The sequence below is a fragment of the Ovis aries genome, chromosome 21 (assembly GCF_016772045.2).
Source record: "Ovis aries strain OAR_USU_Benz2616 breed Rambouillet chromosome 21, ARS-UI_Ramb_v3.0, whole genome shotgun sequence".
Classification (NCBI taxonomy): domain Eukaryota; kingdom Metazoa; phylum Chordata; class Mammalia; order Artiodactyla; family Bovidae; genus Ovis; species Ovis aries.
The window spans coordinates 27,086,392-27,109,121 of NC_056074.1; the positions used below are offsets into that span (position 1 = coordinate 27,086,392).

The 22,730-nt window shown below is 46.4% G+C and overlaps 2 protein-coding genes and 1 long non-coding RNA gene across 6 annotated transcripts in view; 2 read left to right on the plus strand and 1 right to left on the minus strand.

Moving 5' to 3' along the window:
* Nucleotides 1-2,269: 2,269 nt before the first annotated feature.
* Nucleotides 2,270-20,206, plus strand: TIRAP (TIR domain containing adaptor protein). Of its 4 annotated transcripts, XM_060404009.1 has the most exons (6): nt 2,270-2,377; nt 9,002-9,295; nt 12,326-12,449; nt 12,655-12,813; nt 14,706-15,302; nt 15,713-20,206. In XM_060404009.1, exons 4-6 carry the CDS (start codon nt 12,747-12,749, stop codon nt 15,757-15,759), a joined length of 711 nt encoding a protein of 236 aa, XP_060259992.1. In that variant the 5' UTR covers nt 2,270-2,377; nt 9,002-9,295; nt 12,326-12,449; nt 12,655-12,746; the 3' UTR covers nt 15,760-20,206. The 4 variants fall into 4 exon arrangements, with proteins under 4 accessions (XP_060259992.1, XP_060259991.1, XP_027815591.1 ...); XM_060404008.1 differs by lacking the exon at nt 9,002-9,295; XM_027959790.3 differs by lacking the exon at nt 9,002-9,295 and having other exon boundaries at nt 17,075-20,206.
* Nucleotides 8,972-22,187, minus strand: LOC114110110 (uncharacterized). Its single transcript, XR_009597829.1, has 4 exons — nt 22,096-22,187; nt 17,960-18,106; nt 17,571-17,726; nt 8,972-9,372 (listed from the first exon to the last, which is right to left on the minus strand). It is a non-coding gene; the product is annotated as an uncharacterized LOC114110110 (long non-coding RNA).
* Nucleotides 21,942-22,730, plus strand: part of DCPS (decapping enzyme, scavenger) — a 42,252-nt gene continuing 41,463 nt past the window's right edge. The window contains exon 1 of the mRNA XM_012101890.5: nt 21,942-22,169. Coding sequence (XP_011957280.2) covers nt 21,969-22,169 — 201 coding nt within the window. The 5' untranslated portion in view covers nt 21,942-21,968. The remainder of the gene's footprint in view (nt 22,170-22,730) is intronic.

Sequence of the window (22,730 nt, forward strand, 5' to 3'; positions counted from 1 at the left end):
CAGGGCCCTAGCCTTCGCCTCTGCCCCAATACCAAATGTGACTAGCCTATCCTTGACTCTCAGTGTGTTTGCCTGTATTCCTCTCTGCTCCTGTTGGAGAAAGATCCATCTCTGGCCTCAGTGGCTCAGACAGTAAAGCGTCTGTCTACAATGTGGGAGACCCGGGTTCGATCCCTGGGTCGGGAAGATTCCCCTGGGGAAGGAAATGGCAATCCACTCCAGTACTATTGCCTGGAAAGTCCCATGGACAGAGGAGCCGTAGGCTACAGTCCATGGGGTCACAGAGAGTTGGACACGACTGAGCGACTTCACTGGCCTCAGGGACTTTTCAGTCTAACAGAGGTTAGCTGCTTGAACACAAGGTTCTAACAGCAAGGTACTAGGATGTACTCCAGTGTTCTTGCCTGGAGAATCCCAAGGATGGGGGAGCCTGGTGGGCTGCCGTCTATGGGGTCGCATAGAGTCAGACACGACTGAAGCAACATAGCAGCAGCAGCAGCAGCAGGATGTATTGGGGGTAAGGAGGTGGGCAGGTTAAGACAAGTTTTCCTGCACAAGCTGCAAAAATGACCCTTGCCAGAAGTGGTGGTGTTTGAAGAGCGGAGATTGGAAAAGGGAGGACACTCTGGGAGAAGGGGACCCATGGATGGCAGGGAAAGCAGAGGTAAACACTCCATGCAGAGTAAAAGGAACCCTTCCTGCACACCTGGGCACTGGGGTAGCTGTCTGACGGGCTTAATCTCATCTCTCATCTACTCCTCCCACAACACTGGGAACCAGATCCCATAATCTTCATGAGGAAAGTGAGCCTAGACAGTCCCAGCACGTTCCCAAGGTCTCATCTCCAGCAGGTGATGAGCCCTGGATGTGAACCCTAGCATCTCACACCAGAGCCCCTCTGGACCACCTTACAGCACACTGCCTCCCAGGATTCCCGCTAAGTCCTTTTGGCTGGCTGCTGAGAAAAGTAGAAAGTCAGATTGAAAGGGAGGTCATGCATCTTGTTCCTTGTTGCTCAGTCGCGTCAAACTCTTCGACCCCATGGACTGCAGACCCCAGGCTTCCCTGTCCTTCAGTCTCCCAGAATCTGCTCAAACTCATGTCCATTGAGTCAGTGATGCTATCTAACTCTCTCATCCTCTGTCATCCCCTTCTCTTCCTGCCTTCAATCTTTCCCAGCATCAGGGTCTTTCCCAATGAGTCAGTTCTTCACATCAGGTGGCCAAAGTATTGGAGCTTCAGCTTCAGTATCAGTCCTTCCCATGAATATTCAGGACTGATATCCTTTAGGATTGACTGGTTTGATCTCCTTACAGTCCAAGGGACTCTGAAGAGTCTTCTCCACCTCGGCCCTATTCAACCACCTCCACCCTCCAGCATTTCAGGTGCACAGCAGTAGGAGGGTTTCCCACACCGACATGCCAAGGAAGATACTGACATTCCCTCCAGAGGGAAACAAGCTCAGAAAATGTCACTCCCTATATACCCCGCATCTGCTTCACAAGTCCATCAACATCCCAAAGAGAAGTCCCTTCACTCTGTTTAACCCAGCACTCGCCACCATTTGCCCATCTCACTCGGCCTGGCTTTAGTGCCTGCAGGGCAGTGCCCGGCTGTGTACTTGGATTTGACCGTGAACTTCAGGGGAGCGTGGCAGGCCCGGTTGCCCTTGGCGGGGGTGGGGTGGGGGTGGGCTGGCCTGCCTCTCCGCTGTTACCACCGACTCGACTGTGCCTGGCCTTTGGAAAAGTCTGGCATCATTTTCCTCACTTGCCTGAAAAGAAAAAAAGGTATACACGCTTCCCTGGCCGGGTGTTGGGGCTTCCCTGATAGTTCAGCTGGTAAAGAATCCGCCTGCAATGCAAGAGACGATTTCTGGGTCGGAAACCCCGGTTCCATTCCTGGGTCGGGAAGATCCGCTGGAAAAGTGTTAGGCTACCCACTCCAGTATTCTTGGGCTTCCCTTGTGGCTCAGCTGGTAGGGTGTTGAGAGGTGAATCAAATGAGTGAATCAAAGGTACTTTCCTTGTTTGACAGAGAACAGTCAAGTTCCGCTGCTGGTTTCGGGGAACTCGGGAGGAAAGACCTCGTTAAGCTCACGCCGGCTCAGTGGCTGCGCTGATGCCCGCGATCCTCCCCGTGGGCCCGAGGACGCGGGCGCGGAGGACTTGGCCGCCGGCGGGCAGGGCGTCCCCTCAGGCCCGGCTCTGCGAGCGGGAGCGGCGGGCGGAGGAGGGGCCGCGGGGCCTGGCGCCTCCGCGCTTCCGGGGCAGCGGGCGGCCGAAGGCACTTCCCCCGGACGGGCGGGCGGCCTCGCGCCGGAGCCCGCGCCCCGCACTGGTCGCGCCAAGGCGGCGCCCGGCGCACCCAGGAGCAGGTGAGCGCTGGGACCCCGCGGGCCGGGATGGGCGGGGAGAGCAGGGGGCGGGGCCGGCAGGACCCCCGCGGGCCGGGGAGCCCCCCCTTAGGCCCGCGTCCGACCCAGTTGGCGGCCGATCCCCGGTCCCCGCTGCCGGACTTGCCCGTCTCCTCCCTGGGACACCTCTGCCGGGTTCGCCATCATTTCCTCTCCGCCCCTTCACCTGGCCGCCCGTAGCACTCACACGGCGGAAACGGGGTGAAAAGGCCCTCGGAGAGCGCTGTCACCTTCTCTGTCGCCGAGAAGCTCGTGCAGAGAGTCCTTGACCCTGGGCAGCCTGGCTCGGTCAGGTGGCTTCCGTCTTGACCCGTAGATTCTTTTCCCTCCAGTCTCCCGCCTCTTTCTCTGCTCGCAGCCTCTCTCTTCTCTGATGGCCTTTGTGACAGTGTTTCAGCAAGAGCAGGGCTATACTTAAGGGTAAAGGTTTGTGAGGGGGGATCCCTTCCACAGTCATTTCGTGAACCTAGGCCATGGTGTGGTTGTGACAGTACTGAGCGAGACAGAGTCAGCCCCCGGTCCTCCACCTGGAGACACGGGGAAACACACACACCCAGCCAAGTGCAGCTGAGAGACCAGAGGATGAGGTACACACTTGAGCTGACCCAGGGGCTACAGAGAGTCAGAAATGACCCACCATCAGAGGAAGTCGCTGTCTAGTTAGTTTTAAAACCTTTTATAAAAATGGATGTACAACCTACATGCAGAAAAGTGCCCAGATCTTAAGTGTACAGCGTACCCAGTGTCACTGGAGGATAAATAAAACATCATTCACACTCCAGGTGCCCTTCTGGGGGAGGTGTCTTCCAATCACTTCCACCTAAGGATGACTGCTACCCTGGCTTTAACATCATAAATAATTTTACTTGGGTTTGAACTTTGAAAACTTGGGGTCATACTTCTGTGCTTTTGTGTGTGGTGTTTTGTGCTCAATATGTTGATTAACTCTTGTTGCATTTAGCGGTGGGGCTTCCCTGGCAGCTTAGCAGTGAAGAATCTGCCTGCAATGCAGGAAATGTGGTTCGATCCCTGGGTCAGGAAGTTCCCCTGGAGGGCGGCATGGCAACCCACTCCAGTATTCTTGGCTGGGAAATGCCATGGACAGCGGAGACTGGCAGGCTACAGTCCATGGGGTCGCAAAGAGTCAGACACGACTGAAGCGACTTATGCATGCATGTATCGGTAGTTCACTTATTTTCATTGATGTGTAATTTTGCGCTGTATGGATCGACCCCAGTTTATTTCTGCATTCTACTGGATACATAGATGATGGATATGGATTGTTTCCAGCGTGGAGTTGTTGTAAATAGTTATGCTGAGGCTTTCTTATGGTTGTCTTTCGGTGAGCATGTGTAAGTGCTTCTGCTGAGTATATTCCTAGAAGTGGAATATAGTGCCAAACAGTTTTTCAAAGTCCCTGTACCAATTTACACTCCTACAGGCAGTGCATGAGTTCCTGTTTCTTCACTTGCTTTCCAGTACTTGGTACTGTCTGTCCTCTTCATTGTAGCCATCCTGCTGAGTGAGGGGAAGTCGGGTTGCACTGAGGTTTAATTTGCATTTTTTCTGATGACTAATGAATTGTGCATCTTTTCATGTCTGCTGGGCATTTGGATATCCTTTTGTGAAGCGTCTGTTCGATTCTGCCGCCTGTTTTTCCCAATTCATTGTTTCTTTTCTCCTTACCAGTTTGTAAGAGCTCCTAAATATTATGGATATGAGACATATTGGATATGTGATATTTTCTGTCTCAGGAGATTGCTTTTTCACTCTCTTGATGATGTCTTTTGAAGAACAGAAGTTCTTCAATTTAACATTGTCCAGTTTATCATTTTTTCCCTTATGGTTCTATTACTTATGTTCAGTTTTTTTCTTCTTCTTTTTTTTTAATCGTTACCTATTGGGGACATAGAGGGTATGCGAAATGGGTGAAGGTAGTCAAAAAGTATAGACTTCCAGCTATAAAATAAAGAAGTTCTGGGGATGTAGTGAACAGCATGGTGACTATAGTTAATAATACTGTATTGTGTATTTGAAAGTTGCGAAGGCAGTAGTACTTAAAAGTTTTGAGAACAAGAAAAAAATTGCAAGTATATAGTAATAGATGCTAACTAGACTAACTCCAGTACTTTGGCCACCTCATGCAAAGAGCTGACTCATTGGAAAAGACTCTGATGCTGGGAGGGATTGGGGGCAGGAAGAGAAGAGGACGACAGAGGATGAGATGGCTGGATGGCATCACTGACTCGATGGGCGTGAGTCTGAGTGAACTCTGGGAGTCGGTGATGGACAGGGAGGCCTGGCGTGCTGCGATTCATGGGGTCGCAAAGAGTCGGACACGACTGAGCGACTGAACTGAACTGAACTGAGACTTATTGTGATGATCATTTCTAAATATCTAAATAAATTGAACCATCATGTTGTTCACCTAAACTAGTACAAAGTTAGATGTCAGTTATATCTCAGATTTTAAAAATCAGGAAAATAATCATAGTCAGGAAGATAATCGCCTATATTTTCTTCTAAAAGCTTTGTTGGGATTCTCATATATATCTACTATCGATTTGAAATTACTTTTTAGTATGTTGGAGTATGTGGGTCAAGATTCATTTGGTCCTACGAGGTGGTCTAACTTGACCCAGACCACCTTTCCCACTGTACTGCAGTGTCAGCTTTGTTATAAACGGGGAGAGTATATAGATGTGGGTCTGTTTCTGAACACCCTGTTCTTCCATTAGTCTGTCCTTGTATATGAATATCATTGTGCCTTAATTACTGTTGTTTTATACTGTCTTTATTATGCTGCTAGTTGAAGTCCTCTCAAAGTTCCTCTTTAAAAATTTTAGTTTTTTTTAATATATCTGACCTCCCCACCCCCAAGCCTTTTTCAAAAATATATAAAAAGCAATCATTTTGAAAGCTCAAAAGGAAACTAATGTATAAAGGCATAATTTATAAACTGTATCCATCATTAAATTCATTGCTGCCACAATCTATATTACATTCAATGCCTGCAAATTTACATGAGACCTATGCAAAGCACATAAAAAGTAAATTCACATCATTTTAGTTTAAAACGACCTTTAGAATATAGTTTTAAAACAAAGGGAGTTTTTTTACAACTTAGGAACTGTTTTCCAAAGACCAGTTTGCTACATTTGACAAAATATAGCAACACATTAAAATGCTTCCCATTCATGTTTGGTCAGTAAGATATATTCCTATGTGACTGAAATACAGCTAAGGTTTTAGATTTTAACAACCAAAGTCACAATGCTTTTGGCTGATAATTTAGGGAGTTCCCTGGTACATTGACTAGTGGTTAGGATTCATCACTGTCAACTGCTATGACCCAGATTCCATCCCTGGTCTGGGAACTGAGATCTCATAGGCTGTACAGTCAAAATATAAAAAAATAAAATAGTGGGCACTTCTATACACACATGCACACACACACACACATGAAAATTTTGACTTGCTATTTGTTTATTTTTGGCTGTGCGGGGTCTTCACTGCTGTTCGGGCTTTCTCTAGTTGTGACAAGCAAGGGCTCCTCTCTAGTTGCAGTGCATGGGCCTCTCATTGCAGTAGCTTCTCCCCTTATGGAGTGTGGGCTCTAGCTGCTTGGGCTTCAGTAGCTGTGGCCTGTGGGCTTGGTAGTTGTAGCTCCGGGCTTCTAGGGCACAGGCTCAGTAGTTGCAGCGAACAGGCTTAGTTGCTTCTTAGCTTGTGGGATCTTTCCAGACCAGGGATTGAACCCGAGTCTCCTGCATTGGCAGGCAGATTCTTTACCACTGAGCCACCAGGGATGCCCTTGACATGTTTGGTGCTGGTTTAGTCGCTAAGTCCTGTCCAAGTCTTGCGACCCCACGGACTGTTGCCCGCCAGTCTCCTCTGTCCATGGGAGTTTCCAGGCAAGAATACTGTAGTGGGCTGCCATTCCCTTCTCCAGGGGATCTTCCTGACCCAGGAATCGAACCCCAGTCTCCTTCATTGCAGGCAGATTCTTTGCTGACTCAGCTATGTTTAAAAGTCTTCAAAATTTACAAAATGTAGTGCTGAAAGCATTTGTACTTTGTTATATATTCAGCAAAAAGATTTAGTTTAATATAGATTATAAGACTTCAGTTAATTACCCAGAGTTCTATGACTATTTTCTGCCTGCTAGAGTCCCATCTTAAATCTGACTTTATAGCAAAATCAGTAGTTTCAAATTTATTTCACAAAATCAATCCCAAGATGTGCTGTGCACTTTTCAATTATTCCACTGCTTATATACATTGAGACAAGTGGTTCCTTGTGTCAGAATTACCTGAGAGCTCTTAAAAAATATGGACTTGCAGGCCCCACTTTATTGAATAAGAATTTCCAGAGGTAGCTATTTGTAAATTAATTAATTATTGCTTATTTTTGGCTGTGCTGGGTCTTCGTTGGTGCACACAGACTTTCTCTAGTTGCGGTGTGTGGGGACTACTCTAGTTTTGGTTCATGGGCTTCTCGTTTCTGTGGCTTCTCTCATTGCTGAACACCAGCTTTACGGTTCACAGGCTTCAGTGGTTGGGGCGTATGGACTCAGCTGCCCCGCAGCATGTGGGATCTTCCTGGAGAGGAGATCAAACCCATGTTCCTTGCACTGGCAGGCAGATTCTTAACCACTGGACCACCAGAGAGGTCTGGTAGCTATATTTTTTTTAAAGTTTTCTCGGTGATAATGATACGCAGCTTCATTTGGGAACCACTGCTGCAGCCCACTAGATCAGTCTTTAGATGCATGAGAATCCTGGAGTATTTGGGGTTTTTTTGTTAGTATTTTTTTGTGTGTGTATTTTGTTTTTTTGGCTTTGTGTGTGTGTGTGTGTGATTTCAGTTTTTTTGCTTGATTGGTTTTTGTTTGTTTTGCCGCAATATACAGCTTGCGGGATCTTAGTTCTCCAACCAGGAATTGAAACCAAGGCCCCAGCATTGAGAGCACCGAGTCCCAACCACTGGACTGTCAGGGAATTCCTGGGGGTACTTGTTTAAAAACCAGGTTCCCAAGTCTTCCTCCCAGAGATGTGATTCAGTGGATTTGGGGTGGGGCATAGGAACTGGCATTTTTAAACTCTTCATTGTGATTGGTCCCTGTGTTCACTTTAGTGATGCGCGACGAATTACTACAAATTTAGCAGCTAAACCAACACCTGTCTGTTACCTCAAAGTTTCTGTGGATGAAGGGCCGGGGAAAGGCTTGGCTGAGTCTTTTGCTGGGGTCTTACCCAGCCAGCAGTCCAGGTGTTAGCTAGGGCTGTGGTGCCATCAGAGACACAAATGGGAAAAGAATCACTAATAAGCCCGCTCAGGTTATTTGTTGGCAGAATTCATCTCCTTGAAGCTGTAGGACTGAGGTTAGTTCTTGCTGGCCGTTAGCGGGACACCACTCTTGGCATCTCAAGGCTGCCCAAAATTCCTTGACACCTGACTCATAACATAGGAAATTCTCCCAAGTTAGCAATGGAGTCTCTTTCCAGTCTGCTAAGATGGACTTTTACACCCACTCCCATGCACACACGTAAATCTGTATTAATACACAATATCCATATATTGTGTGTTTCTATTCATCAATAGGTATTCATTATACCTAGTGATACATACATGCAATATGTATATTTGCTATTATATATAAATACTTATATATAAATTACACATAATATAAATATATTTATATTTATAAATATATGTATATAAATATATACAATATAATATAAATATCTAAATATTTATATACACATCTTATATAGCAAATATACATACCGTGTATATATATCAATAAGTATAAACATATACACACATGATTAGGTTACTAATTATATGATCTATATATGTATGTATACATTTATAAACATATGCTTGTGCACACACACAGGCACCATACGCATAGTAACATAGTATGTGAGTGACATACTACAACCTTCGCCATACCCTGTTGTAAGAAGTTATATGTCCTGTCCATGCTCAGAGTTGTGAACATTGGGGCCACCTTAGTGTCCATAACTGTATTGTGTCTATCAAGCTATTAACAGTTCACTTCAGCACTTTAAAAAAATACTTATTTTGACTGTGCCAGGTCTTAAGTTGCAGCATGCAGGATCTTTAGTTGTAGCATTCAGTGAACTCTTATGTGGGATCTAGCTCCCTGACCAGGGATCAAACCTGGGCCCCCTGCATTGGAAGCGGGGAGTCTTAACCACTGGACCACCAAGAAAGTCCCATAATTTCAGCACTTTAAGGGACATTGTCCTGCAAGTTCTCATGAATCTTGTCCTGACAAGTGTTTCAGCAAGCGTTTGAGCCTTTGAAACCAATGTTCTTAATTTTGCAGTCAAAGATCAAATGAAGTGTAGATGATACTATATTCATCAAAGAAGTGAACAGCTCCCTCGAACCGTTTAGACCTTTAAGCAGACCAGTTTTTAGCACATAGAGTCAATGCTTTCTCTATTCAGTAGCCTCACATACAATCAAAGATTGTGTATTACTTTCCCATTGCTTCTGTAACAAAGCACCACAAAGAGTAGATTCGTACTGAATACATTTATTATCTTATAGATGCCGCGCATCCCTTCTGGAGTTTCTAGGGAGGAATCCAGGCCTTTGCCTTTTCCGACTGCTGGAGGGCGCCGCGTTCCCGCTGATAGCCCCAGGTTGGCAGAACTCACCTCCTTGAAGAGGAGCCCCCCAGTACCCCGATCTCTGCTTCTGCTGTCTCATCTCCTCTCACTCTGACCCTTCTAACTCTTCTAAGACCTCTGCGATTACACTGGCCCGCCTCGATAATCCAGGCTCATCTTCCCATCTCCAGACCCTTAATCACATCTGCAAAGTCTGCTTCTTCCAAGTAAGGTAGCTTATTTTCACCCAGGATTAGGATGTGGATGTCTTTGGGGGACCACTGTGGCATCTTCCACAGATAATAATTCCTGTTTAACAGAAATGGAATAGGAATTAGATAAGATACATAATCATATATCTTCATAGGTTTCAGTACATTCCCTATACAATAGGTACTGGAGACCAGTTAGATATTGAATAATACTTAATACACTTTGGGTTTTATTCAGTGGAGCTTTATAGTGTTTACTTCACATACTAAGTTCCTTCTTATAATATTAAAAAAGTATTCTAAAAACACTGACAGTAACATGCTACTGTTTTTTGGTTTTGGTTTTGTTTTGAAGAAGCTCTTCACTAATTATCTATCAAGTTTTCGTAATTATCTACAAAGTAGGTATTTAGGTCTATATCCTTCTACTTGATGAACTGTTTAAAGGAACAGGGAAAAGTGATTACAGAACAAATCAGAGACTAGATGGAATGAGTGATGAGAACTTCCAGTTGGAGATTTGGGTTCATTAGCTTCTTGCCTGCCTGACAAGTATGTCTTCTATATCTAACACACGACTATTACTAAAGCTTGTCAAGATTAAAGCATATCTGCGTGTGATCGCTCCACAACCTCGGCTGCACGAGAACTGAAAAGAAACAAGGAAAATGCAGTAGGGTTTTAGATTCTAGGAAGCAGACAGTGTACACAGTTAATGGAACTGATCTTCATTCTTGCTCAATTTTCCTTTGTCAAAGATGCTATTTCCTGTGTTTGAACTTTTCCATAATGTCAGTCACTAGGGCTTATACCAGTCCACTTCCAGTGGCTATTGGGCAATTGGATTTCTTCCTAGACAAACAATGAAAAAACACAGCTACTAAAAATCAGCATGTAGTGTCAAAAGGGTAAATTGATAAACTGAGAAACTGAATCTTAAATCTACATTGGTTAAGTATTCTAAAGCTTTATGTTAATTTTGAACCTTTAAGCTGTCATAAAAATATCAAATCAGTCTCCAGTTTGTGTGTCAAAGCCAAATAATGAATTTTCAAATTAAAACACAATTGAAAAAACATTTAAGATAAAAAGTAAGTAGCATGTCTACTCCTGAGGTGCTGGGGGCGGGGAGCGCGGCAGGGAGGGGAAGGACATCCTGAATGGCTGAAATGAAGATGTCAAGAGACAGCGACTCCTAGACTTCCTTGCTGGTCCAGTGGTTAGGACTCCAATGTAGGGGGCCTGGGTTCGATCCTTGGTCGGGGAACAAGAGCCCATGGGCTGCAACTAAGACCTGGCACAGCCAAATTAAAGTAAAAAAACAACAACTCCCAAATCTAACAGTAGTTACTAGGCACTGCCTCAGCCTCTCCACTTAGGGGGTCTGAAATCCAAAGCATATTAGGTAGGAAAAGAAACACAAATCTTTGTTAATGTTCCCATTTTCGTGTGTTTTTGGCTGGCTTAGCAGCTGTCTGCTTTGCTCTTTCAAACATGCCTCTTCCCAAGCCCATCCCAACTCCTCCTCCTGCCCCCCGAACACCTGCCCCACCTCTGCTGCTGCAGCTCAAGTTCTCTTTTTGAACTTTTACATGTTTTCCTGAATCATCAGTACCTCTTGTCTTCTCTCCGTCGGCTTGGCATAAGGGTGTTCAGCATTTAGCCGAATGAAGCATATTTGTCCAACATTGAAAGACTTTCTTCAACTTCTGAAAACTCTTTATCTCAGTGTGTCTATTCAGACATGTCCTTTCTCTGTGGCTTCCCAGGGCGGTGGGCGGGGAGGGGGCGGGGCAGGGTTGTCTTGACCTCTGCAGATCCATCAAATAGTGAGACAGCAGCCCTTGCTCTAGTGTCCCGTTCTCTGCCTTCATCTCCAGAAGCCACTAGATCGCAGTGACTCTGTTTCAGATCAGGTGGGCTCTGCTCCACACAGTATCCTCCCAGAAACCTAAGCAGAAAGAGTCTCCGCCATCAGGGACGTTGTGGTGGAAAGAGAACACAGCAAGTTGCCATCTGAGGTAGTCTTGGTCCTTTGCATTTCCATATAAATGTTAATGCCTTTTGACAGTCTCTTCCCTTCACTTCCAAAAAGTAAACCAACAACCTTCTGGAATTTGGAAAAACATTGACTATATCCCTCCAGTATCTAGCTTGTTTTATTTTTTAAAATGTTTATTTGCTGCACTGGGGCTTAGTTTCATCATACAGGGTCTTTCATCATGGCATGTGGACTCTCTAGGTGAGGCTCTTGGGCTTAGTAAGTCTGCGGCATATAGGATCTTAGTTCCTCCACCAGGGATTGAACCCAGGTCCCCTGCATTGCAAGGTGGATTCTTAACCACTGGACCACCAGGGAAGTCCCTGGATTATTTTATTTTTTCATTTATATTTATTTATTATTTTCTCTATTTGTGAAGAGCAGGTGCTTGGGCTTCTCATCTTGTTGTGGAGCATTAGCAGGCTCTAGAGTGCGCAGGCTTCAGTAGTTGCAATTTTCGGGTTCTATAACACAAGCTCAACAGCTGTGGCAAACGGGCTTAATTGCCCCAGGCGTATGGAATCGTCCTGGATGAGGAATCGAACCTATGTCTCCTGCATTGGCAGGCAGATTCTTTACCACTCAGCTACCAGGGTAATTTTTTCCTAAGCATTTATGCCATGTACTTTACGTAAATCATCTCATGTAGTCTTCATGATAATGCTGAGTAGGCTGCAGTATTATTCCCATTTCACAGATGGAAAAACTAGTTTTGCAAGAGTAAGTAGTTTACCAGAGGCCACAGTTCATAAGAGATCTAGGAACTCTGCCTTCAGAGTGTGTAAACTTTACCACTTTGTGCAGCTGAGGGAGAGAGGGAGGGAGAAAGGGCTGGATGGCTGGGGGGGTGGGGGGGGTGGATGGAGGGAGTTATTTGGGGAAATGCAGGCTTGGAGGAAAAGTCCTCCAAGGTTTCTTACATATGCTGGCTTTCTACTGCAAAATATCTGTATACCTTGACACATAATTATTTGTTCAAATAGCAACAGACCTTCTTCTCTGATTTCAGCATTTACACAGGAAGTTCCTACAACGAGGTGCTTGCCAGTCACCCTTCCCCAGATCCTGAATGCAACCCTGGCCAGGTGGCGCAGAGGACAGTCACTCTGCTGGTCATGCTGAGCTCATACTCTGTAAGTCTGATCACTACACAGATTGGGGTTTCACTAGAAACCAGCTCTAATCCCAGTGGTGGCTGACCCTAATCCCATAAGGGACCCATTTAGAGACTGAGCTTCTGTCAGGCACCCAGAGAGAAAGAACTCCCAGAGCCCATGCCCAGGGACTGGGAGTAAGGTAGGTCCAGCTTTTGTGACCTGCTCTCTCTGTCTCTTGTAGAATGGCTGTTCCATGAGGTCAAGACTGGGGCCCCTCCCTTCTCCGACTTTACCAATGCCTGGTCTCATGGGGTTAGTTTGGAGCCCAGCACGATGGCATCATCAACCTCCTCCCCGGCTCCTGGCTCCAGGTCCAAGAAGCCTCTGGGCAAGATGGCTGGTGAGTGGACACAGACTCCTAATTCCAGGAGGCTGCCTGGTCCCCAAACATAGGCCCTGGAGAGATTCAAAGGAGGCTGATGGTGGCGGGGAGTGGTCCTGTCTCGAGCTCAGTGCCCAGGGCTCTGTGGGGAGTGAGGAGATGTGCCTCTGGGAACCTTCAATCATTTCGGCTCACTGGTCTCCCAGGTGTGCTCAGCTAATCTTCCCAGCCTGGAAACCACCATGCTGAGCACTTGACTTGATGTCTCTTGTCATCTAAATCACTCAGAACCATTCAGAGGAAGGAGATAAGCAGAGCAGACAGAGAGGACAAATCCACCTCCAGAACACCAAACTTTCTGTCCTGATCAAAAGCTGCAGAGGCTGAGCTGAAATTATATGGAGTACTCAACAATATGCCAGATATGGCATTATTTCCTCTAACCTTCAACAACAACTGAAATGAACCCATTTTCCAGATAGGGAAGTGGAAACATTGCCTGGCTTGTTTAAGGTCATCCAGAAAGCAAGCGGTCCACAATCAAATCTGTGGGGCCCTCCAAAGTGTGATTTGGAATCAATCAGTGCTAAGGTCTGCAGGAGTTCTGGACAGTGACCTCCTTCCACATTTCCACTTTACCCATTTGGCAGGAAGCTAGGATTTCCCAGGGCTTCCCCAGTGGCGCTAGTGGAAAAAAACCTGCCTGCCAATGCGGGAGACATAAGAGATGTGGGTTCGATCCCTGGATTGGGAAGATCCCCTGGAGGAGGATATGGCAACCTACTCCAGTATTCTTGCTGGAGAATCCCATGGACAGAGGAGCTAGTGGGCTACAGTCCACAGGGCCGTGGAGTCGGACATGATTGAGGAGACTTAGCATGCACGTACCTAGCACGTAGGATTTCTCATGGCCAAAAGGTGCCAATCCCTGCCTCTCTTTCACTCCCCTTAATCTAAATCCACCTCCCCTGAGTGCTAAAAGTGGGTTTGGGGACTAACTGACATTTGCCAGCTTAACATAATTCTGCTTACAGACTCACAGATGGTTGACTAGTCATCTCGTGGGAAGTTCTGGTTAGGATGAGGGTATCAGAAACCAAAGGGCGTGGAGCAGGCAAAGCTATCTTCCCTAATCAGGCTGGTAAAACAGCTAGAGTTGTTGTTTTTTCTCATATTGTTGTTATACCAAAGATTTTTTTTTAAATTATTGAGGTATAATTGACATATGCTATTCCATTAGTTTCAGATGTACAACATAATGATCCAGCATTTGTATACATTGTGAGATAATCATCACACTAATTCTAGTTAACATCCATCACCTTACAGTTCCTTCTTGTGATGAGAACTTTTAAGATCTACTCTCTTAGTAACTTTCAAATATGCAGTACAGTAGGACAAGCTGGTTTTACATCTCTGCTGACTTATAAAACTGCCAGGCTTATTTATTTATTTTGGCTGTTCTGGGTCTTTGTTGCTGTGTGTGGGCTTTCTCTAGTTGCAGTGCGCAGGCTTCTCATTGCAGTGACTTCCCTTGCTGAGGAGCTTGGGCACATGGGCACCAGTAGTTTCTGCTCATGAGGGCTGGAGCTTAGTTCCCCCGAGGCACATGGAATCTTCCTGGACGAGGGCTGAAACCTGTGTCCCCTGCATTGGCAGGCAGATTCTCAACCATCGGGCCACCGGGGAAGTGCAAACAACCAGCTTTTATGTATCCCCCAAACCTTGAAAGACAAGGGGAAGTTTGGGGCAAGTCTTGAGGGATGGACACAGTACACAGAACAGCTGGTGTGAGAAGGTGGGAAGGGGAGACGGATTGGGGTCCCTCCCGAGGTGACTCTTCTCTGGAGGGGTCCGGAGGAAGCCCCTGCTGAGAACTCCAAGCCTAAGCAGTGCCTCTCTCCCTGCAGACTGGTTCAGGCAGGCCCTGTCGAGGAAGCCCACGAAGATGCCCGCCTCCCCAGAAAGCGCCCTCAGTGACGTTTCACAGCCGAGCTCACTGGACAGCCCCCCATCCCTGGGCCCCAGCTCAGAGGTGTCTCCCATCCCTACACCGTCGCCCCGGGGCGCCAGCGGTGGCAGCGGCAGCAGCAGCAGCGGCCGCTGGAGCAAGGCCTATGATGTGTGCGTGTGCCACAGCGAGGAGGACCTGGTGGCCGCCCAGGAGCTGGTCTCCTACCTGGAGGGCGGCGCCGCCAGCCTGCGCTGCTTCTTGCAGCTTCGCGACGCCACCCCCGGTGGCGCCATCGTGTCCGAGCTGTGCCACGCGCTCAGCAGCAGCCACTGCCGCGTGCTGCTGATTACCCCCGGCTTCCTCCGGGACCCGTGGTGCAGGTACCAGATGCTGCAGGCGCTGAGCGAGGCCCCCGGGGCCGAGGGCCGCACCATCCCCCTGATGTCCGGCCTCAGCAGAGCCGCCTACCCCGCGGAGCTCCGATACATGTACTTCGTGGACGGCCGCGGTCCCGAACGTGGCTTCCGCCAAGTCAAGGACGCTGTCATGCGGTGTAAGCTTTGGGGAAGGGCTTGCTCTACCTGGGCTTTTAAGAGACACCAGTGTGGCCTAGTATGGGCTTCACTCTATTTTATCTTTTTAGGAAAATATTTGCCTGCTCAGCATCTTTTAGCTGGCGGGGATCTTCCTTGAAGCATGAAGGCTCTTTCAGTTGTCACGTGAGAACCCTTAGTTGCAGGGAGGCAGGATCTAGTTCCCTGACCAGGGATGGGACAACCAGTACCCACTCCGCCCCGCATTGGGAGCACAGTCTTAACCACTGGACCACCAGGAAAGTCCCTAGGCTTCACTTGATTGCACTTGGCAAATACTGTGGGGTGTTTTTTTTTTTTTTACAAACAGGTTTGTGGCAACCTTTCCTGGTCAGATGATAATTAGCTTTTTTTTTTTTTTCTTTTTTAGCATTATTTATTTTTAAATTAGGGCTGCCCTGGTGGCTCAGATGGTAAAGAATCTGCCTGTTATGCAGGAGACCCAGATTTGATCCCTGGGTGGGGAAGAGATCACCACTGGAGAAGGAAATGGCAACCCACTGCAGTATTCTTGTCTGGAGAATTCCATGGACACAGGAGCCTGGTGGACTACAGTCCATGGGGTCACAAAGAGTCGGATATGACTGAGCAGTTGTTCCTATTCCTATTTTTTAATTAAGGCATGTACATTTTTTTAAATCAACTTTTTGTTGAAGTTTATTTGATTTACAATGTTGTGTTAATTTCTGCTCTACAGCAAAGTGATTCAGTTATACCTATATTTTTTAATCTTCTTTTCCATTATGGTTAATCATAGGATATTGAATATAGTTCTCTGTGAAGGTATGTACATTGGTTTTAAAAACATCACGCTTTTGAACACTTAATAGACGACAGGAGAGTATAAACATAACTTTTACATGCACTGGGAAGCCAAAGAATTTGAGACTCACTTGACTGCAAGATTTGCTTTATTATGGTGGTCTGTAACTGAACGTGAAGTGTTTCCGAGGTCTGCCTGTAGTTCAGGATGCAGGCTCTGGAGAAGACCATGTTACCTGGGTGAGTTACTTAATTGCTCTGTGCCTGGGTTTTCTCATTGGTTGAATGAGAATTCTATTATATACCTAAATAAGTATGTACACTAAGCAGGTATTCAGGATACTTCCTGCCACATGTAAAGTACTCGTAACAGGCAAGGCCTAGCACATGTCAAGTCCTCAATAAATACTAGCCATTAACTTCATTACTGGGACTTTCCAGGTAGCTCAGTGGGTAAAGAATTAGCCTGCAATGCAGGAGTCATGGGTTGGATCCCTGGGTTGGAAAGATGCCCTGGAGGAGAAAATGGCCACCCACTCCAGTATTCTTGCCTGGGAAATCCCATGGACAGAGGAGTCTGGTGGGCTACAGTCCATGGGGTCGCAAAGAGTTGGACACGACTGAGCGACTGAACATACACACACATAAACATCATCATTACTAGTATTAATAGTATTAGATTTCTCTCATTGAGGTCAGGTTGGCCTCAAGAGCTAGGAATGTCTACCAAGAGCTAGGAACATGCCAGGAGGGACCCTGGTTTAGTATTGGTTTAGTAAAGCAAACAGGTGCAAAATAATAGGAAAGGATTGCCCATGACAAGCATATCCAGGGAGGGGCAATATGTAACAGTGGGTTTGGAAGGTAAAATATAGACTAAAAGGCAGCGGAGGCAGGGAGCTGTTGGGGAAACAGAGATGCTGGGATCTGAGTATGGTGACAAGCTCTGCGCCTCTTGGATCTCTTTCAGACCTGCAGACCCTTGGCTGATGCTTGATCCATCACCACAGCACCCAGAAAGTTGGAGCAAAGTGGGAAATGGAGTTAGAGGGACCAGGGCCTGGGATTTCAGCAGACACACTGAGTTGTAAGGAGTGAGTTTGCAGGACATTGCATGTGACCCAGGGATCAGACTGTCTGTGGCCTCCATATCCGTGGGCTCTCAGGAAGGCCCCAGGGAAGTTGGGGAGTCCCCCCAGGAAGGCCTGGTGAGGCTGGGGACTCCCCCTGGAAGGCCTGGGGAGACTGGGGACTTCCCCAAGAAGGCCTGGGGAGGCTGGGGATCCCCCAGGAAGGCCTGGAAGAGCCAGAAAGTGGAGGTGGGAGGAAGTGCTGATACCAAGATATGGCCCACGTGATGCCACCTGCGTGACTGGACATGAAGCCTGCCAGGTCGTGTCTGTGTCTTCATCCCCTGTAATCGGGCACTGGTGTTGAGGTGCACTCCTCTCGAAGAGGTGGCTCACCTGAGTAAGGAGCTGGAATCCTGGACCACTTGCCTCAGCTGCGTGGTTTTCCACGGTGTCCGGGGAAGCCCTCAGCAGGCGTCAGGAAAAAGCAACAGGTATGGTGTCTTTCACACTCACACTCCTGCTGGGGTCTCCCTGTGATGTCGTTCACATCTGAAAGGTATAAGGAAGATGCCCTCAGCATTGTTGTTTGTTTCCACTGCACGCCTGTCATTCAAGACCCACACCCAGAGACCATTCAGCAGAGACAGGAGAGAGCAGGGAGCAGGTGGGGCGAAGAGAAGGGAAACTCAGACCTTTTAGCTGGGATCAAAAGCCCACTGTCATGAGGGCTTCAGCAGGGATCTGGCCAGAACTCATGCTTTCTCATGCAGAGAGCTCCTCACCTCTGCACTCAGAGGAATCAGCATATTTCCTCTGGAGGATGGTATGTTTTCAATAAAACTTGTCGTTGAGCTGAAATGAACTTATTATTTCCCTGATGTGTACTTTTGTGTCTCTTCATCCACTCCCCTCCGACACATCTCCTTTTACTGAAAAAATATATACACATATATGTATTTTTTAAAACTGAGATATAATTGACATATATTAGTTTCAAGTGTACATGATTTGCTATCTGCATATATGAAAAAACCTTTAATTACAAACTATCTTATTATATATGAAAGGACTAAAGAATAATGTAGTACACTCACATACTCTACACCCAGCTTAGAAACAGACCCTCACAAGCCCCATGTTGCTCCCTATCTGCCCTTAATTATATTCTCCTTCTCCTACTAGAAGCAACCACTATCCTAAATTTTGAATGTTATCACTCTTAGCTCTTCTCTAGAAATTTATTACATATGTATGCATCCCTGACAGCATACATGGTTTTGTATTGTAAATAAGTGGTGTTATGTTTACAGATTATGCAAATTCCTTCCTTTGGCCATATGTTTGTGAGATGTATCCATGTTGATGCATGGAGCTCCAGTACAGTCACTTTCATTCCATTATGTAAATATACCACTGTTTAGCTGCACATTCTTTTACAAATGGACACTGGGTTGTTCCCAGTTTTTTTTTGCTATTGAAAACAATAAGCCTGTGAGCATTTTTATTCTTGTATATGTTTTCCAGGGCAAGATCTTCTAGGATTTAACCTAAATGGGGAATATTCAAGAGTATCCAATGGTCTTGGTAGAAGATATGAAATTTTCCTCCAAGTTGATTCTGCCAATTTCTGTTCCTACCCTGTGTGTATAAGAGTTGCCACTTTTTCATGTTCTTGCTAACAATTAGAATTATCAGGTTTTTTAATTTTTATGTTTTGCTGCACTACACAGCTTTTGGGATCTTACTTCCCTGACTGGGGATTGAACCCAGGCCCTGGCAGTGAAAGCGCTGAGTCCTAAACACTGGACTGCTAGGGAATTACTTAGAATTATCAGTTTTTTATGGCTTCTCTAGTAGTTCAGATAGTACAGCATCCGCCTGCAATGCAGGGGACCAGAGTTCAATCCCTGGATTGGAAAGATTCCCCTGGAGAAGGCAATAGCAACCCACTCCAGTATTCTTGCCTGAAGAATTCCATGGACAGAGGAGTCTGGTGGGGGAAAGTCCACGGAGTCACAAAGAGTCAGACACAACTGAGTGACTAACACAGACACACAAAAACATCGGTTTTTTAAGTGTGTGTGAGTTTGGTGGGTGAATACTGGTACCCTGTTGTCATAATATTCTTTCTTCTCTTTTGCCTTTATTTTAAAAAATATACACTAAAAGGAAGGAGGCAATTTGACAAATCCCTGTATACCTATCACCCAGTTTCAACAATTACCAGCTCAGAGATAAGCTTTTATTAACAATAACCCTACACATAAATTACCTCCAGATCCTTTGAAGCAAAACCTAGGTGTTATTTTATTTCTAAATATTTAAGTATGTCTCTCTAAATTATTAGAAGCTTTTTTTTTTAAAAAAGATATGACCACAATATAACAGTATCTTTTAAAGAAGTTTTATTTTTTAATGTAAACACTTCTATTTGCAGTTTTCGCTTTTTGTGTCTTCTTTGGGAAATCTTCCCTACTCTTATATTTTCTTATAGAAGGATTTTACATTTGGTTCTTTAATCCAGCTGGATGTCTGGATGTTTGTTTGGGTTTGTTTTTGTTGCTCCCGATTTGTAAGTCAGAGAACCATTTCCCCCCATTTGAACAGCCAGTCTTTACTGGCGTCCTTCCTCCCCCACTGACTGTGCTGTCTCTGGTGTTTCTGTCATATATCACACGCCTAGGTTCTCCAGGCTCCTTCCTTCATCTGTTCACGTACCCTGTGTCAGTGGCACCCTGGCTTACTTACTGTGGTTGTTAGTAAACCTCAATAATTGACAGTCAGCTCTTCCCACTTCTTTTATTCCTCAGAATCACTTCAACGCTTCCCGTTCCTTTATTCTTTCATATGAATTGTTTATTCAGTGTGTCAGATTCCAGGAATGGGCCAATTAGTATTTTTATTGGACTTAACATTGAGTTGAGAGATTAATGTGGAAAGAATAGATGTTTTAATATTTTGTAAAAATGTTATGACTCCATTTCTTTGCTTTAAATGTATTTCAATAAACTTTGTATAAGTCTTTTCCATATTGGTCAGTCACATTTTTTATGAGATTTATTCCTTAGCATGTCGTATTTTCTGTTGCTAGTGAAAAAGGTATTTTTATTTATTTTGTGCTGCAAAAAGCTTTACTTTTTCCATGTGGTCCAAAGCTTGAGAGAGGGTGTTAAAAAGCTGCCTAATGGCTGTAGAGAGGGGCTTCAGGCAGAAGCCCTGACGTTAGGGGGCTCCTAAAAGGCCCCTGGGTTCCAGAGGTTCCTAGTCTTGCTTGAGGGTTAGCCTTTTGAAGAGATATTCGTCCAGTCCTGCCTGGGGACCAGCCAGCCTGTGAAGGTTGGTCAGGTGGTTACCTGTCTTCTTGATGAGTTTCACCTCCTTATCTAGGGAGTGGTTCTCCAGGAAGTCACAGATGTGGGGGTCTGCACGGGCAGAACCCGGCCATGCAGATCCAAAATGGCCTGCTCTAGGTTCGTCTCCAGGAGAAGGGCAGCTTCAATAGCGTCCTGGGTTTTACCCCCACTCCTCTTGAGACAGCTTCTGCACCTCCAGGAAGAGGGTGCAGCCGCTGCGCTGGCTTGGCATTTTCAAGAAATGCTTGAGGACCCTCGCGCTTCTCCTTGGACGATTTGCAAAAGAAGTGGCCCACACCCTCCAGAGCCACCATGCTGCAGTCCAAACAGAAGCCCAGAGAGAGGGAGGTGTAGAAGGCCCGCAGTGTAAGTGGCTGACCGCGGCCACCACCTCGGTGGCGTAACTCTGATCAATCTGGGAGCTCACGGTTGATCAGTAATAAGGAGTTAAGCTCCAAAAATGGTGCTGGCTGGTCCTGGTGATCGTGGACAGCTGAGTGACTGATTCTGAAGGCTGCCACTGGAAAAAAGATTGGAGGGTGGTGGGAGGCTGGAGCGAGGGCCATCCCTGGGTCTGTTCCGTCCAAGCACTGTTGAAGCAAGAGATGGATCTGCCAGACTGCAGAGGGAACTACAAGTTATTTTTAGATTATACTTTTTGTCTGTTACTGGTGAGCTTCCCTGGTGATTCTGCCTGCTAATGCAGGAGACATGGGTTTGATCCCTTGGTGGGAAAGATCCCCTGGAGAAGGGAATGGCTACCCACTCCAGTATTCTCGCCTAGAAAATCCCATGGACAGAGCCTGGAGGGCTACAGTCCATGGGGCTGCAAACAGTCGGACACAATGCAGCAACTAAACAACAACAAGAGGTGAAGACTAAAAACCTGGCTGAAATAGATTTTTCAGTTTGAATTCCTGGATCATGTAGGCAGTATGAATCTAAATTCTAAACCTGAATGGAAATTGACCTGTGATTACAAGTTTTCAGGATTTTTGTTTTTCCCCCTTCTCTCCAGAGCCAGATGTTGAGGCAGATAAGTTTCCTATTTTTTGTTTCCTCCAGTGGGACAGCTTTTAAAAAAATTTCTAGGTAGTTGGCCTTTCATTGAGGTGATGGCCCTTTACAGATGCTGCAGAGAAATTATAAATAGAATTTTTACACGGCAGTGTCTCTAGCTAGAGACCTACTGCCTTCTCTCTTCCCTCAGCACCGGCCTCCACGAGGGCGGGCCAGCACAAGGGGATCAAGGACAAGTAAACCCGAATTAAAACGCTGGATGGGAGCAGGTCCCAGGAATCTGAGCTCCTAGGCTCCTTAGCGCCGAAGAGCCCCCGGCTCTGGGCACGAAGCACGTCGGGAGTTGTAGTCGCCACCCCTGTCGGAGGAGGGAGCAGCTTGTGAGGTTTGCGCAGGCGCACACCTCCCGCCCGGCAGCATGGCGGAGCTAGCCTATCCTCAGAGCAAGAGAAAGCGCGAACTGGACGCCGAGGAGACGGAGGCATCCAGCACAGAGGGAGAGCAAGCGGGCGTTGGGAATGGGACTTCTGCCCCTGTCCGCTTACCTTTCTCCGGCTTTAGGGTGAAAAAAGTGCTGAGGGAGTCTGCGCGGGACAAAATCATTTTCCTGCACGGGAAGGTACCAATAGGCAGTTCTGGGGAGGGGATATGGAAGCGGGTGACCCAATCGTCGCCTCGGAGGCGGATTTTTTTTTTTTTTTTTTAATAGATTCTTCGGAAAATACCAATCGCTTTCCTGCGTCGGGGGAGGCAGAGTGTACTAAAATGCATCGGAGGGTTGGTTGGTGGAAGGGACAAGATTATCCGTGAAATTAACTAAGGGAATTAACACGCGTAGGGCTAAATTTCCTAATTCCTCTTTTACTAAAATAAAGAACTAACACCAGTAGAGTGTATTGCCGATTAAAAACCACATGTTGAAGTCCCTAAGCATTCATCGTTCATTCTTTGAACCTGTAAGATGCTAGTGAAAGTGAAAGTGTTAGCCGTTCAGTTCTGTCTGACTCTGCGACCCCATGGGCTGTATCCCACTAGGCTCCTCTCTCCAAGGGGTTCTCCGGGCAAGAATACTGGAGTGGGTTGCCATTCCCTTCTCCAGGGGATCTTCCCAACCCAGGGATGGAACCCACCTCTCCTACATTGCAGGCAGATTCTTTACTGTAAGGTGGTAATTCAGTTC